This window comes from Microcebus murinus, chromosome 18 (assembly GCF_040939455.1).
Source record: "Microcebus murinus isolate Inina chromosome 18, M.murinus_Inina_mat1.0, whole genome shotgun sequence".
NCBI classification, from domain to species: domain Eukaryota; kingdom Metazoa; phylum Chordata; class Mammalia; order Primates; family Cheirogaleidae; genus Microcebus; species Microcebus murinus.
The window spans coordinates 26,424,825-26,440,367 of NC_134121.1; the positions used below are offsets into that span (position 1 = coordinate 26,424,825).

The following is a 15,543-nucleotide window of genomic DNA, read 5'->3' on the forward strand; positions in this document are numbered from 1 at the left end:
GACAGCGCAGGACACTGGCATCCAAACTATCACCTCGTTTGCCGTTCCGTCATTCATCCATTCGCTCAGTAAACATTTAGGACCATTCGCTCCGTGCATAGAGCTGTGTTCAACGTTGTGACAGATTTAACGATGAACGAAATGTAATCTTTGTCCTTAAAGATTTTATAAGTGAACAGGGAAGGCTAAAACAGAAAGCAGGTGAATTCTAACTGTGGGGCAGACAGTGATTGATTCCATCTGGGGTGGTTGAATCAGGCCTCGTGGAAGAGCCTGCATGAGGAGCCGGGGACGGAGGGACAGGCGTGCCAGCGGAGAGTGGCATGGCAAAGGGTACCACGGCACAGTTCACTGGCGAGAGCGGCTAAAAGGTGCGGATGGGCTGGAAGGTATGTGGTAAGCCCCACATGCAAATTTGGGGTGATCCTGTAGGCCATGGGGAGCCATGCATGGTTCTATAGCTGGAGGAACACACAGAGGCTGAGAATCAGATGTGGGATGTGGAGTGGGCAACTGAAGCAGGATTGTCAACTTAAGGGAGAGGAAAGAGAACTGGGGTTTTGAGCCCAACTCTGAAATGGGCTCCCCGTGTGAAATCGGGTGAGGCACCCCCTGCTCTGCACCTTGTGTTCCCTACCACGCCCCCCATAACACTTCTGGGTTACCCGGATGGCCTGGCCCATGTGGCCATACAAGTCTTCCCTTCCTCGCAGTGGACCAGGCTTCCTCCCCAGTCCTCGCTGTGCCTGGCTCCCTCCCTCCCCTCCCCAGCAGTCCAGACTGGCACTGCCACCCAGCGCAGGAGCCCTGGGCACTGCCAACCCCAGGAGCCAGGCAGCCATGCAGGAGGCTCTGAGGAGAAACCAGCCCCTGGCTCTTCCCCTTCCACCTGCACCTGGCAGCCAAGTTGGCTCACGAGTGAGAAGTTGAAGAAGTTGTCACATTCCTGCCATTTAGCTGCCGGGCTATGGCAAAGACAGTGTGCCTGCTCACTCTGCCTGTGTTGCTCTCTCTGGCTCTTGCTCTCTCGTTCTCCGGCTCGTGTTTGGCCAGTACTTTGTCCTGGAATTAAGTAAGCTGTGTAGGGGGTGGGGTGGAAAAGAGGGGGGAGAGCAGAGCCCAGCCTGCATGGCCCAAGTCCAAATCCTCCCTTGGCTGGGTGCCCAGGGTGGTCCTAGCTTACTGCCCACGTGGGCCAGAGGGAGGAAGGGAGAGGGACAGCTAGAGTCAGCGCTGGCCATCGGGTGGGGGTTGGAGGGAGCGTGCTGTCTGAAGATGAACTGAGGGTGCAGATTCTAGGGAATTGAGAGCAATAGGCCCTGTAAACAGACAGTTCAGAGGGTGACTCATTTTGCAGAGATGTGGGGTGGGGGCCCATGCACACATGCACATGCTAATGGATGCTTTATAAGCATCCTGGTGTCTTTGGCCCTGAGCAGGGGAAGTCGTGCGACTGAGTGCAGTAACCCCGAGAGTGCACGTCATCACAGGGACAGACCTTTGTCCTGCCCTGCCTGCCTCTCTGGCCCTGTTCCTAGCTCCACCCCAGCTCTCAAATGCCCCAGCCACAGCTGAAACACTCACCATTTCCTGATCACACCCTGTCCTCCCTGCCTCCAGGTTTATAAAAGCTGCCCCTTCTTCCTGCAATGGCCTTCTCTCCTCTCCTTCTTCTCCCCACATCCCCTGGCCCACACCAACTTGTCCTTCCGTCAGCTCAAAAGTCACCTCCCCCAAGAAGCAAGAAGCCTAGGAACCCATGACCTAGGCTGAACTAGATGTCCCTCGCTCCAGCCCCAGGCCCCTGCTCTTCCCTCTTTGCAGCACTCACTGCCACTGTGCATCGTAACCCCGTGCGTCTGCCCACACGACGATAAGCTCCTCCAGGGCAAAGACCACCTTATTCATCCACCAGAGCTCCAGCTGCATAGTAGGTCATTCATAATTCGCTTCTTCAATAACCGCTTAACTAAGTGCCCAACAGATGTCAGGCAAGGGGCGTACGACAGGGATGACACACATAGCACCTGCCTTCCTGGGTCTCCTCTCTATAGAAGGAGACGGGAGAATCAACAGTCTGATAGATGCTTGGATGGAGGAGACACGGACTTACAGGTGCATGGAACAAGGACAGGGGTATGGGCAACGTCAGGGAGAGCTTCAGAGAGGAAGAAATGCCCGAGACGAGGCTGAATGAGTGAATGAGTACAGAAATGCAACTACTAGAACTGGAGTCCAAGGTCTGAGCTAAACCAACATCCACACTGAATCAGGGCTGAACCTCTGAAATAATGACCTAGTGAGCTTCCTTCCTTCCAGGGAAGAGAAGATTGGTTCCCAAGTCCAGAGCAGGGCTGAGCCAGCTGGTGAAACTTCAGGGATAGGCACACAGTGGAGCTGGGAGCCAGGCCCATCCTTGCATGGGGTTACATTCCTGTCTGTGTCCGTAACTGGCTGTGTGACCTTGGGCCCGTCCCTAGCTCTCTCTGGGCCTTGAATTTCTTATCTGTAAGTATAGGAAGGAGGAAGAGACTGATCTATAATGAGAACATGACCCCATTCCACACTGCATTCCTGTGCAACGTTATTTGGAGATAAGATTTACCATGTAATGATGACGGGGTGCTCAAGATACAGAGAGAAACTGAGCAGAAGACAATGTGGTCAGGACGTGAACCCTGATGCCAAAGCCTCTGTTTGTCCATCTTCTCCATGAGGCCATATAACAATTTCACAATGTGTCTGGGATGACTTCACAAGTCAGGGAAGACCCCTGAGCTGAGACATGAAGATGGGCAGGAACAAAGGCTTGGGGAGAGGAATGGACCTGGCATGAAGAGGAGGTAGTGGCAGGGAGACCTGCCTGGCCAAGACACAGGAGTCACGCCGGAGGACAGCAGGCAATGCAGGTGCCTCTGTCCTGCAGAATTCAGCAGCAGGAAGCAGGGGAAGAAATCAGAGCCCTTGGGTCGCAGCCCAAGCCCCACCAGTCATGGCGAGGCAGGCATGGCAGGTGGAGGAGCTCCAGCTTCAGCAGGGAAGAGGGCACAGTAAGTAAGAGCTGGGACAACCAAGTGAAGCACCCGGTGGCCTGGGCAGTGGACTCCCAGGCTCTTGCAAGGTCAGGGGAGTGAGGTGCCAGGCAGGACCCTTACGTGAATGCAGACCCAAGACCCTATTATCAGGACTGGGTAAAATCAAAGGCCCGGCTACTGAAACAAATGACTGTGGATAAATAATCCCATCAGTCTAGTCTGTGCAGCACATATATCAGGCACTGTTCTAGACACTGGGGATACACCGGTGAATGGCTCGTATAGAATCTCGGCCCTTGGGGAGCTTACGTCCTACCAGGGGAGCAAGATAAATGGATACGCTATAAAATAAAATGCCAACTGCTATGAATCAAATTAAAATTGCATAAGAGAACAAAGCAATGGAGGCAGAATGATAGTTGTGTTATTTTATACCAGCTTGCCAGGAAGGGTATCTCTGAGGAAGTGGCAGCTCAGCACTGACCTGGAGGAAGTACAGGAGGGAGACATAACAGGGTTGAGGGGGAAAGCACTCCAGGTGGAGGGAGCAAGCAAGTACAAAGGCCCTGAGGCAGGAACGTGCTTGACATATTGCCACAGGGAGGCCTTTGTGGCACCAGTGTAATAAAATAGAAGGGGGACAGTGGTAAAAAATGAGTTTGGAAAAGCAGCTAGGTGACAAATCCCATAGACGTAGTAGACCATAGTGAACAGTTTGGTGTCAATAATAGTAACTGTCAACATGCACAGAGCGTACCGTTGAGCCCAGTACTGTTGGGCAATCAGCAAAATTTGCTAATAGTTTCAAAGTGCCTGGAGGAGTTGATCTGACTATCTCCATTTAACAGATGAAGAAACTGAGGCTCAGAAAGGTGAGGTGGTTTAAAACAAGGCTGCAGAATGAGAGATGGGGCCAGAATGTGAGTTGACCATATGCTTCCGTTTGTCCTGAATGGTCCACCGAAGGCTGCTCTTCCAAGGTAACTACTAATAGCATCCTCTTTTTACTCTCAAAAGTATCCTGTTTTGGATGATAAATTATATGGTCACTGTTATGAGCTAAATTGTGTCCCTTCGATATTCATATGTTGAAGTCCCAAGCCCAGATAACTCAGAATGCAACCTTATTTGGAGATAAGGTCTTTAAAGAAGCGATTAAGTTGAAATGTGGCCATTATCATGGGGCCCTAATCCAATATGGCTAGCGTCCTTACAAGAAGAGGAAGAGACACCAGAGGTTCGTGAGCACAGAGAAATGAGCATGTGAAGACACAGCAAGAAGGCGTCTATCTGCCGGCCAAGAAAAGAGGTCTCGGGGGAAACCACCCTGCCGGCACCCTGATCTTGGGCTTCCAGGCATCAGTATTACGAGAAATAAATTTCTGTTTCTTAAGCCTTCCAGTCTGTGATATTTTGTTATGACAGCCCAAGCAAACTAATACAGCTGCCTTGCCTTAGAGGACTGAAACCCAGGCATCTGCTCGAGAAAGCCACGTGCTGGCCATTAGGGCACACTGCCCTTAGCTGCTGAGATTCTGAGCTGTGCATCACTATTGGTCCTGGAATCCGAGCTGGGAGCTCAGCCTGCAGGGGGAGGCAAAGTGGTCCAGCTGCAGGGTGGAGGCGTGGTGACTGTTAAAACAGCCGCGGTTGTGCATAACCGTGTATTGAACAAGGTGTGTACCTACCAGCACAGAGGCGTGAGTCTGTGTTGAATGCCTGTTATGCCCGGAGCCCCGTCCCCATAATCATGCCCATCCAGACATGGTAGCTCTGTCATCTATGTGATCCTGGGTCCTTACATACAGCAGTAAAAGTGGCTGGGTAGGTTACATGTCTCAGCTTTGGAATCACATACATCTGGTTTCGAGTTGTGGTTCTGTTACTTTCTAGCTGTGTGACCCTAGGCAACAAACTTAACTTCTCTGAGCCTCAATTTTCTCACCTAGAAAAGGGCAATAATAATAATATCTTCATAACAGGGTTGTAGTGAGGACTCAGATAATGCATGCAAAATGCCCAGCACAGTGACTGGCACATAAAAGGCACTCATTAATGTTAGCAATTAGTATTACTAGGTTCTCCGTATGGGTTTGTGGAAGCTCTTGAACTTCTGCCATTTGGGTCTTATCTGTCTTGTTCAACCTCTGCATTCTAGCACTGAGCACAATGCTTCACACATAATTAGAGCTCAATAAAAAATTCAAAGTATTTAATAAAATGACTGAATTAACAGGCCTGTTTTTACAGCTGTAAAATGAGAGGGCTAGCTCAAGAAATCTCTGAGCTCTGCTCCAGCTGAGACAGACTAGGATCCAGGATGATCCCAGGAATACCTCCTCCTAGTGATGCCCCACATCGGTCTGTCTTATCTTCTGTTGTTGACAGGCATCCTGAAAAACAGGGGCACGATGAAGGACAAGTGTCACCTGGTCCACCATGGGGGCTGGCCGGGCAGAGGAGGAAGTGGGCTCTGGTTTCTATATGGGTTCTCGACGGGCATGTATGCAGGGCACTGGGGCCTGAGACAGAGCCCGACCTGCTGCCCAGCTGCCTGGCAGGTTAGGGCTGTTCCAGGCATCACCCAGGAGCTAGTGAGTGAAATAACCCCCACCACCGGCAATCCTCTGTTCAGAAAGACACTCGGCCCCCAACAGAATGGGAACAGCGGAAAGATGATACTATCACCCCGAGTAGGTAAGGTGCTCACTGGGGACAGAAGAATATACATGTGCCAGGTCCCCTTTCCAGCTGGACTCCACCTGGGTTGCTCCTCTGACCTCCCCTACCCAGGTTGCAGTGGCATTGCCAGCTGGGAATCCATGACTAGGACTCACAGGTGAGGCCAAGGGCAGTCTGTTGGTGTGGTAGGAAGGGCAGAGGGAATGAAGGAACCCCTTTCCAGGTAAATGACATGCAGGATTGGAATAGTTGGAGCAACTGGTTATGTCTGCCTCATGTCAATTGCTTTTCCCCGAGCCCTAGAGTTTGCACTGCCAAGAGTAACAGGTCCGTGGAGCACTGGAGTTGCAATCTTGTGGGTATTTGACTCCCCAGGTGGGCCTTCCCCAGGCAAGGAGGAGGGGGTCGGGTATTTAGGGATCAGAGGACAATCGGACACACTGACCCTGCAGCGGGCTTCCAGTCCACGAAGGGTAATGGACACAGGAGGCTCAGGGAAAACGTGGGGCTGACATTGTAGTCTCTGACAACAGCAGGCTGCTCCTCACCCTTCCAGACCAAGGGCCTAAGTCTTCTCCATAAAATGAGCAAAAGCATGTGATGCCACATAACATCACAGCAGTGATCAATTACAAGCTTAGTGTCTGCCTTCCCTTCTAGAATGCAGGTTCCATGAGGACAAGGGCTAGTTCTGTTTTGCTCGCTGTTGTGCCTACAATGCCTGTGATGCTGGAGATATGCACCATACTGTTGCAAAAGAGAGGGACAGAGACACAGGGAGGAGAAAAGGAGGCCCATTTTCGCATCACTTAAGAGGTATGAGGGGCAGAGAGAAGAACCCAGTGTCTGAGTCCCTGCCCTCCCAACCAGAACACTGTTCTCAGTTTTCTGCTGAGAGAGTAGGCTGAAATTACTGCCCCTCCGTTGTCAACTGGGAACATGTGTGGAGAAGGGAAGCTTGGTCCCCATCCTGGGGGCAGGTGTGTCCTGGGCTCAGAAAGCATCTTATCTCTTCTCTCTAGCCATCCTCAGGCTCCATGTCCTTCCAGTGGGCGCTGGGCAGGGGTGGAAGGCCCTCCCTGCTACCTCCCTCCCCTCCCTGGAGCCCCAGGGAGGTGCGTCTCCCTGTCTCCCCCACGCAGAGCCTGATAGCTGGCTTGCTTCTCAGTGGGATGGTTAATAAGCCCTTGGGTGACATTAATTGCCATCAGGCATTAGGGGCCTAATGAGAATCATCTTCTTTGAAGACTCTAGCATCTTGCAGCCTCAGGGCCTCCAAGAGCCGGGCCAGCTCTCCCCAGGCTGCACCTCCCACCTCCAGACAGATGCGGGGTGGGGGAAGGGCCCCGTGGCTCTTCCTTGCAGGCCCCTGGGCCAAGCAGCCACAGCAGGCAGCCAGGGAGGACGAAGGCTTCCAGGAACAGTTCAAGCCCATTTTCTAAAAACAATCACTTTTCTGAATAAAAAGGAAACTCACAGGATCAAGACGGGTTGAACCCAGTCAGGTAGATGGCAGCCGGGTTCAAGCACCCAGCTGGCCTTGTTCTTGGCCTACCTTGCCCCACACTCCCAATCCGCTTGGGTGCAGAGGTACAGACGGGAGACCCTCAAGATCCACAGCCTCTGCCTTATGGCTATGTCAATGGGATTGAAGGTCCTGGCCCCACAGAGTAGGGTGGGATTGAGATCCGGCCTTTGGGAGCTGGGGTGTGATACCCAGGGATGTTATAAAATAATTGCCATTGATCCAATGCCTGGTTGACAGTTGACTTGTCGGGTCTGATCTAGGTTGCACTCTAATGGAATGGGCCTGGCAGTGGAACTAAGGCCACCCCAGCCACCCATCCCCCCAGTCAGCAGGTGCCTGGGTGAGTGTGCAAGAGGACCAGTTCCCCACCTCCCCCCCCCACGCGCCTTTAAAGGCTTGCAAAACAACCTGTAGGAAGGCACGTCCCCTCCTCTCCGCCTCCCTCCGCCCGCAGCCGAGTGGGTCTCCGCCAGCTGCGCCCCAAACCCAGCCAGCACCAAGCTAAGCCCGAGAGCACCGGTGCGGGCCAGGAAGAGCAGGGCGCTGTAGCTAGGCTGATGCCCATCCGGGTGCCCCAGAGAGCCCCACGTAGACTCTGGGGGTGGGGGTAGGGTGCCCCCTACCCGCGCCTCTGGCAGAGCGGCTGCAAAACACCTCCGGCGCTCGGTGGGGGAGCGTGCATCCTTTGAAAAGGGACCTCGGTGACTGCGGTGGCGTCTACCCTGGAGAAACACAGCCTCCGCGGCCGGCCGGCCCCATTTGGGTCCCGGCGCTAGCCTGCATTGGGGGGTGGGGGAAAAACATAAAACAGGGGCGAGCGAATCGCGAGGTCTGCCCTTGCTCGAGTCTCATTAAGGAGCCGCGCGCGCCCCCAGGCTGGGAATGCGGAATGGACACGTGGACAGAGGAGGGGGAGCTGGGGGTGGGGGGAGTCTCCGTGGCGCGCGAGCCGTGGGCCGCGCGCTCCGGGGCCACGTGACCACGGGGAATCGGGGAGGGGAGGGGAGCGAGCGCGCCGAGCTCGGCGCCCGCTACTGCCCGGGTGGGCGCTGAATCCCGGACGGGGGAGGAGGGCGGGCGAGCGCGAGTGTGTGTGTCTCTCTCTCGAGTCATTTACGGCGGAGCAGCAGGCGCGAGCGCCGAGGAGGCGGCGGCGGCGGCGCGGCTGCTTCGTGCAACTGTGGCTCCCCCCGCCTCCTCTTCGATTTTTTGCTCCTTGATTCTTCTTCTCCCCCCACACACGTCCATGGGGAGCCGGCCCCCCTGCCGGCACCTCCTCTCCTCCCCGCCCCATAGGCACCAGCTGCCGCCTCCCTGGCCGCGGGCTGCGCGGGTGCTGGGCGCCCCGGCCCCTGGCGCCGTGCCCGCGTCTCGCCGCCCGCAGCCCGGAGTGGCGCGGCGATCCGCTCGCCCAAACTGACTCCGAACGAGCGAGAGCCGATGCTCGGCTGCACCGAGACAGCGGGCGAGCGGGCGTCCGGGGGCAGGGCGGGGGCGGCCGGGAGCAGGAGGCGTCGGAGACTGTGAACCCCGGAAAAGTTCAAGGTTTGTGCAGGCTCCCCCCGGGAAGGCGAGGAGCGAGGCGGGGCACTTGCCCCTCTGCTGAGACAGCGAGACTTAAGCGGAGAGAGGGGTGGCGCGGAGCCGCGGCGGGCTGGCCGAGCCCCTCCATCCTACAGCGTTCACGGTCGGGAGGCTGGAGTCGACGGCCGGGGCAGGCAGGGCTCGGCTCGGGGCGCATTAGCCGGCTTTCCCGCGCCCTCGCTTCTCCGAGCCCCATCTCCATGGGGCAGCCCGTGCCGGCCGCGCCACCCTCGCCCCAGCCTCCCAGCCGCTTCCCGGGCAGGCGGCGCTGAGCCCGGGCCCTGGTCGAGACCGGAGAAAGCGGGCTGGAGCCGAGGAGCCAGACCTGCGAGGGGACTAATATCTGGCCGCCCGCCTCGGGCATTCTGTCTGGGCGTCGCCTAGGGTGGTGGCGACCCGTGTCGCCGGTCTCAGCACTACTCGGAAACTTTTCCTTCTCCAGATGGATTAAAGTTGCCTGGATTTTCTGTTTCTTTGCGAAAGAAATCATTCATTTGCACCTGACCTGGGATTTTTATGCTGGGCTGCTGCAGGGCGCTTGGAGGAAGAAAGCGGCGCCTATCCATGTGGGGTTACTACCGAAACCGAGGAAATCGGGGCTTGCGTTGCAAATCTGCACCCCCGAGCGAGTTCGGATTCGAGCTGGGCGGTGGGGCCAGGGGACTCGGCAGTCGGCTGTAGGCAGCCCCCGGGACGCCCGCGGCCACCGGCCGGACCGCACGTGCGGCTCCCCCCTCGCCTCGCAGATCCTGCAGGGGGCACCAGCCGGGGACGTGGAGACTCCTCCCGCCCCGAGCTGCGCCCCCGCCGGCTCCGAGGGTGTAGCCGGAGGCGCCTGGGACGCCCCCTCCCCGCAAAGTGTCCCCGAATTGCACTCCCTGGCCCCCAAAGCCTCAGCAGAGACAGCCTGGCGCCACGGCCGCCCTGAGTTGGATGTGACCGAGCCCAGCCCGGGGCCAAGTCGTCGCGGACTGTTGCCCTCTCGGACCCTCCCGTCCCCGCCTCGGCCATGGCCCCAGGGATGTCGGGCCGCGGTGGCGCCGCCCTGCTCTGCCTCTCGGCGCTGCTCGCCCACGGTAAGTGTCTCCGCGCGGACTCGGGTGAAGATGCGGCGGGCGCCACTGGGGGGGCACAGGGAGGACCGGGGAAAGGAGCATCCCCGACTCGCGGCCGCCGCTCCCGGCTCGGCGTCTCGGGCTGCAGCTCGAGTTACCCCGGCCCTTGAGCCCTCCGGCTGGAGCCGAGGCTGCGAGCCCGCCGAGGGGACCGAGCCCGGCCCAGGAAAAGGGTGGGGGGAGGCGGTGGCTCCAGCGCTCTCCGGCTTATAAAGAAGGGTTCAAACCCAAGAGTCTGGGGGCGTGTCCGCCCACGGAAATCTAGAGGGATCCGCTGGATCGCGTCCCGTCCCCACCCCCGGTCTCTCCCTGCAGCCGGCCCGGCTGGGGGCTCTCTGGGATCCGCGGGGCTCGCCTCTTCCCCCGCCCCTGGCGCGCAGGCCGGTGCGGCGCCGCGCCGCCCGCTGCCTGGCTTCCTGCCGCGGTCCCCGGGAGGGGAAGTGGACTGGCAGGAGCCGGGGGAGCCGCGGCGGCCCGCCCGCCCGCGGTCCTGTGAGCTGCATCTAAATGGCCGGCTCGGCCGAGCCCGGAGGGCGGGGGTCTGGGCACCGCACAGGCCGGGACCGCGGGCGGCGCGCGGAGGGAGCGGGCTCCGCGCTCCCGCGCTCTGCAATCTGTTGCGTCTGCTCCCCAGGCTCGCCCCGGGCTCCGCGGGAGAGGGGGTGGCAGAGAGAGGGGCAGAGGTTGACGCGCTTTGGCTGTGGGACGGCGGGGATACAGGTGGGGGACAGCGGGTCTCTGAACAGCCCCCGGGAGTGGGAACTCAGACCAGACAGGAGGAGGCTGCGGCGGGCCTTCCGCAAGCTGGAGACGCTCCAGGAGGCGAGGGGCGCTGACCGAGCCCGGCGAGAGCGAGCTCCGGGAGAAGAATGGAGAAGCGCTGTCCTCTGCCCCCTCCCAACATGAAGCCAGCAAGGCCTGGGGACACATTTCCCCAACCAGCAAAGGCAGGGGGAGCGTGGGGAGGGTGCCTTCGATGCCCCACGCTGAGGAGTGAGCCTCAGACAGGATGGAGAGGGGCTTAGATGGAGGAGGCAGCGCGCTCCGCGTTCGTGGAAGGACCCTCGATGTGCCATGCTTAGCTTTTGCCCAGATCTGCCCAGTCTCTAAGAGCCTGCCCAAGCCCACCGCCAGGAGCGTGCCCGAGGTCTCTAACCAGCTGTCTCTCCCACCCTGACCAAGGCACATTCTCAAGGTTGAAAGAATAAGAAAAGGGTGGGCTCGTGGGGTCTAGGGTTCTGTGGCTAGGAGGGAGAAGGGGATTGGTGTATGGGTGATTGGTTCTTCCCTGCGTCCCGGCAGGGGGTGACTCCAGGGGGGCTGTTTTGCAGAGACAGCCAACCTCAGTTCTTTATGGGAGGAACCGGCAGGGCAGCGCGCCAGCAGGGGGGCGGGGGTAAGGTGAGGGAAGTGGGAGCAACGCGAACCAGCAATCTCAGCTCCAGTGCAAGACTGCGAATGGGGAGGGGTGGGCTGCTGTGTGCGCCTGGCGCTGCGTGGGCTGCACTTGTGACCCAGCCCTGGCAAGCAGGGAGTTTCCATGCCCAGTAGAAGGAAGGGGGGGGCGCTCAGGCCTGGCTCTAGGTGTGGTTCTTCCCCTCCTCTTGCCTCTTGCTGCCAGAGTTCCCTTCCCCACGCCCAGCATGGCTCACCGCTGGGCAGCTCAAACGCTGTCCTTAGGTCCCCACTGTCCACCTTCCTGATCCCTGAGCCTGGCCTTAAAGATCTTTTCCCCTTCCTCGCCTGCCAGAGGCCTGCCTGTTCCTAAGACCCAGCTCCAGGCAGGCCTCAGTGTCCTGGCTGCGCTTCCCTTGGAGTGTTACCTCGGCCTCCGCTGTCCTTAAGTGCCAGTGCCCTCTCTGTGCCCTGGAGTCCTGGAGCGGTGGAGGCAGAGCCATGGGCTTATTCTTCTGTCTCTCCTCGCAGCCAGTGCCTAGCACATGCAAGCGCCCAGGGCTTGGCCGGGTGATTGATGGAAAAGAGGATATTTGAGGAGGGGGCCTGGGTCCCCTGCTGAGCAGGTGCTCCCCCCACCTGACTGTCAGCTCCCTCTCCAAGACCCCTTGCTGCGTCCTGAAGTCTCTTCCCCATCCCATGCCTCAGCCTCCTCCTCCTCCTCAGGGAAGGGTGCCAGCAGATGCCTAAAGCTCTGTCCCCCCGAGATAAGTAAGGCCAGAATAACAGAAATCCCAGCTCCCGAAAAAACCCATCTCCCCTGGGCCTCGCTCCTTTGGGGCTGCCTGACACCCATCCAGCCACCCCTTCCCCTGTTAGGAAGAGGGTGCAGCTCTTGGTTGGGGATTCTGGGCTCTTCCAAGATGCTGGGGGGTGGAGGAGCAGTTGCAGTTTTCTGTGCCTGGCAGGCTACTGAGGCCTCAGGGCTCTGACCACACAGCCAGACTGGGAGCCAAGTGGCCTGGGTTTGTGTCTGGCTCTGGCGCCATCGGGCAGGGTGACCTTGGCCTGTCTGCCTCGCACTCCCCATCTTCCACAGCAGCGTGGTCTCTGGCCCATCTCCCCTGCCCACTTTCTGCCAGGCCTGCTGGGCAGGGACCGTGCGAGTGGAGCCCCACTATCTCTCGGGGCCCAGCTTGGTCTGTGGGGTGGCAGAGGGGCATGCCTGACCCCCTACGCTGTTCCCAGTTCTTCCAGAGAACAAATGCGAAGGCCATTTTCTTGTATCTTTGCAGAGACGTTTGGCTCCATTTGTGGTTTTAATAGGAGTTGGGGGGGGGCAGAGTGGTGATAATTCTCTTACAGAGCTGATTAATTACATCGGTCAGTGACCCCCACTGGCTCCCCACTCTCTGTAGGATCCAGGGTACACTCTTTGCCCTGGCATCAAGGCCCTTTATGATCTTGTCCCAACCCACATCTTCACCTCCATGGTACTGCCCTCTCGACATTCTCCGCGTCCCTTATGAGAACTCTCTCTTCTCACTTCCCTGCCTTTCCGCTTTTGCACCCGCCAGCCCTTCCATCCGGAATACTCTGCCTTCAGAAATCCTTACCTAGCCTTCGAAGCCTGGTTCAAATATCACCTCCTCCAGGGAGCCTCCCTAGATTAGCCCCTAGCTTCTCACCAGCGGCCAACATGCGCCAACAGAAATATTTGGACTCTTTTGGGGGCTATCTTGGCACGTTACGCTACTTTCCTAGCACTCCTCACAGGCTGCGTATATTTGTGTGTGACAGGTGTGCACAGGCATGTTTGCCCATGTAAGCACCTGACCCCCACGTCCTTGCCTTTGGAGCAGAAGCCATGCCCTCCACAGTTTTGCCTGACACTTCGGGGCTTGACCCATACCAGGCGCTCAGAAGGAATGGATGGGGTGGGAGGACAAAAGGCAGAAGGGGGGCAGGGAGGGAGAGAGGAGAGCAGGCCTACGCCGCGCCCCTTGAGTGGCACTTACAAGATCCACGTGTCTCAGGTGCCATGTCACGACACGGTCGTGCAGTATCCCGTGTCGCTCTGAATACGTGACCTCAAATACATGTGTCCTCACCTCCGTGGTCCCCAGCCCGGCAACCTTGAGTTTCCCCTGTGGGTTGTTGTCCCCCGATCACCCAAGCGCTGGTCCCCTTTGGAGAAGCAGGGGGAGCACAGCAGAAGGGCAGGGGGAGCACCAGGCCTCGGGAGCCCCTCGCCGCCTGCCTCCCCTCTCCCACACCCATCTCCCTTCCGGCCTCGTGGAGCCGTTTGCCACAACACAGCCTTGTTAATGTTTAAGACCAGTAGGTGGGGATGTGTTATAAACTTGGTGGCAGAAAATGAGCTTTATTGGAATCCATTCTGAGGACAGCTGGGTGCTGCGCTGCAGGAGGTGAGGCCGCTGTGGAATCTCAGGGCCGGACCTGGGCGTCCCCCCAGGCCCCTGCTGGGGAGAGGGGTGCTGTCTGGAATGGATAGACCCTGCGCCTGAGGTTGGCAGCCAGTGCTGCTGCTGCTGCTGCTGCAGGCACTGAAACCCAGGGAGGCACCCACGCCCGCCACCAGCGTCTGGCCCAGCTGCCTGGGGCAGGGGAGTGTGTGCTGGGGGCAGGGTGTCACCTAGTCACCCTGCCTATAACGATGTCCGCAGCACTGAAGGAGATCACAAAACCACCGGATCCAGCCCTCCTGTGGATGAGGAGATGCACACGCAGGGGACGGGCCGGGCCAAGGTCACTCTGCAATTTAGTTCTCCCAATCAGGACTAGCACCAGAGCCCAAACGGGGTTCTTGGCTTGGCCGTCTGCCCCGGCCCCTCCGCAGATTCCGCCACATTTACCATCCAGTGTCTCTGCAGCTTCTTCCAGAGACACGCGTGAGGCCCCAAGCCAGCCTCTGGTCCCGCAGCCAGATAATCAGTCGGTCACCAATAGTGCTGCTGAGTTTGCAAACCTCACCAATCACTACAGAAGAAACGGGGAGGGGCTCAAGATCTGACCCCCAGCTTTCTTTCAGGATCTTGACGTCCAGCTGGGGCGATGAGACAAAGGCCCGGGTTCTTAAAAATTCAAAGCAGTTTGGAGTCGCAGAGTGCTCCGGCTACAGGACGCCTGGGTTCCAACCCTGGCTTTGTCATCCGTTTACTGCGTGGCCACAGGACTTTCACCTGCCTCTCTGAGTCTTGATTTCCAAGTGAGCGGGGATGGTGCTCTCCAAGGCCCCTCCTGACTCTTCTGTTCCGTGGCGGAGAGGCCCCTTCTTACCCCTGTGGTCCTCCTCTGCCCACGCCCACGCCCCTCCGCGGACGCCTGCAGCAGATGCTAACAAGTGGATGCCATCCTTCCTCCCTGCTTCCTCCCCGGCGTCCTCCTTCCTCCTTCCTCGCCCGTGCTCGACACAGAATTTTAATAAGAGATTAGTGAACCAGTTGTGTGTGTGTGTGTGTGTGTGTGTATTTTTACGAACATAAATTTCTTTCAAAATGTCCCTTCTCTGTCTTTTTAAATGAAAAGAAGAGTGGGCTTCGGTATTGCCAATGCAGCTGGGTGTGCCGTGTCCGGCAGTCCCCAGGGATGGATAGGCCGGTGTATCACGGAACGCCAACACTCGGTGAGCTACCTCGCCACCGGTCTCTAGGGGACAAATGGACTGCCCAGGGGAGGGGGGCAGACAGGGGACGAGAGCCAGCCAAGCCAGCCGATAGAGTAGTCTGAGGACCAATAAGCTGAGTCCAGAAGTCGTTTTCTCCTTTGGCTCTCTTGTTTGCCCCTTTGAGCTCCTCCTCCTTCCCAGCACGCCTCCTCCCCCACCAGCACACACCTCAGCCCCAGGCCCTCCTGGCTAGCAGACAAACCAGCAGGATGAAGTGGAAAATGAAAGCAATTACCTAGATAATTCAATGCCTGTTGCCGAATGAATGAATGCAAGACTGAATAATTCAGTGCAAAATAATAATAATAAGGATAGAAAAAGATAATTGAAGAAAATCTCTTTTTGCCTAAATTACCTAGATAATTATCTGCCCTTGGGAAGTTCTGCTTTTTATCAGACTTGAATCCTTCCTGCTGTATCCTCACCCACACCTTTCTGGCCCATGAGGATGGGCCATTGATTACTCTCTTCCCTGGAATGACTTTCCCTGTTCAGTTCTAACTGGGGGCAGTAGGC

General features: G+C 57.8%; 1 protein-coding gene across 1 annotated transcript in view; it reads left to right on the top strand.

Moving 5' to 3' along the window:
• Positions 1-8,352: 8,352 nt before the first annotated feature.
• Positions 8,353-15,543, top strand: part of TMEM132E (transmembrane protein 132E) — a 56,409-nt gene continuing 49,218 nt past the window's right edge. Inside the window, exon 1 of the mRNA XM_012790760.2 lies at positions 8,353-9,905. Coding sequence (XP_012646214.1) covers positions 9,839-9,905 — 67 coding nt within the window. The 5' untranslated portion in view covers positions 8,353-9,838. The remainder of the gene's footprint in view (positions 9,906-15,543) is intronic.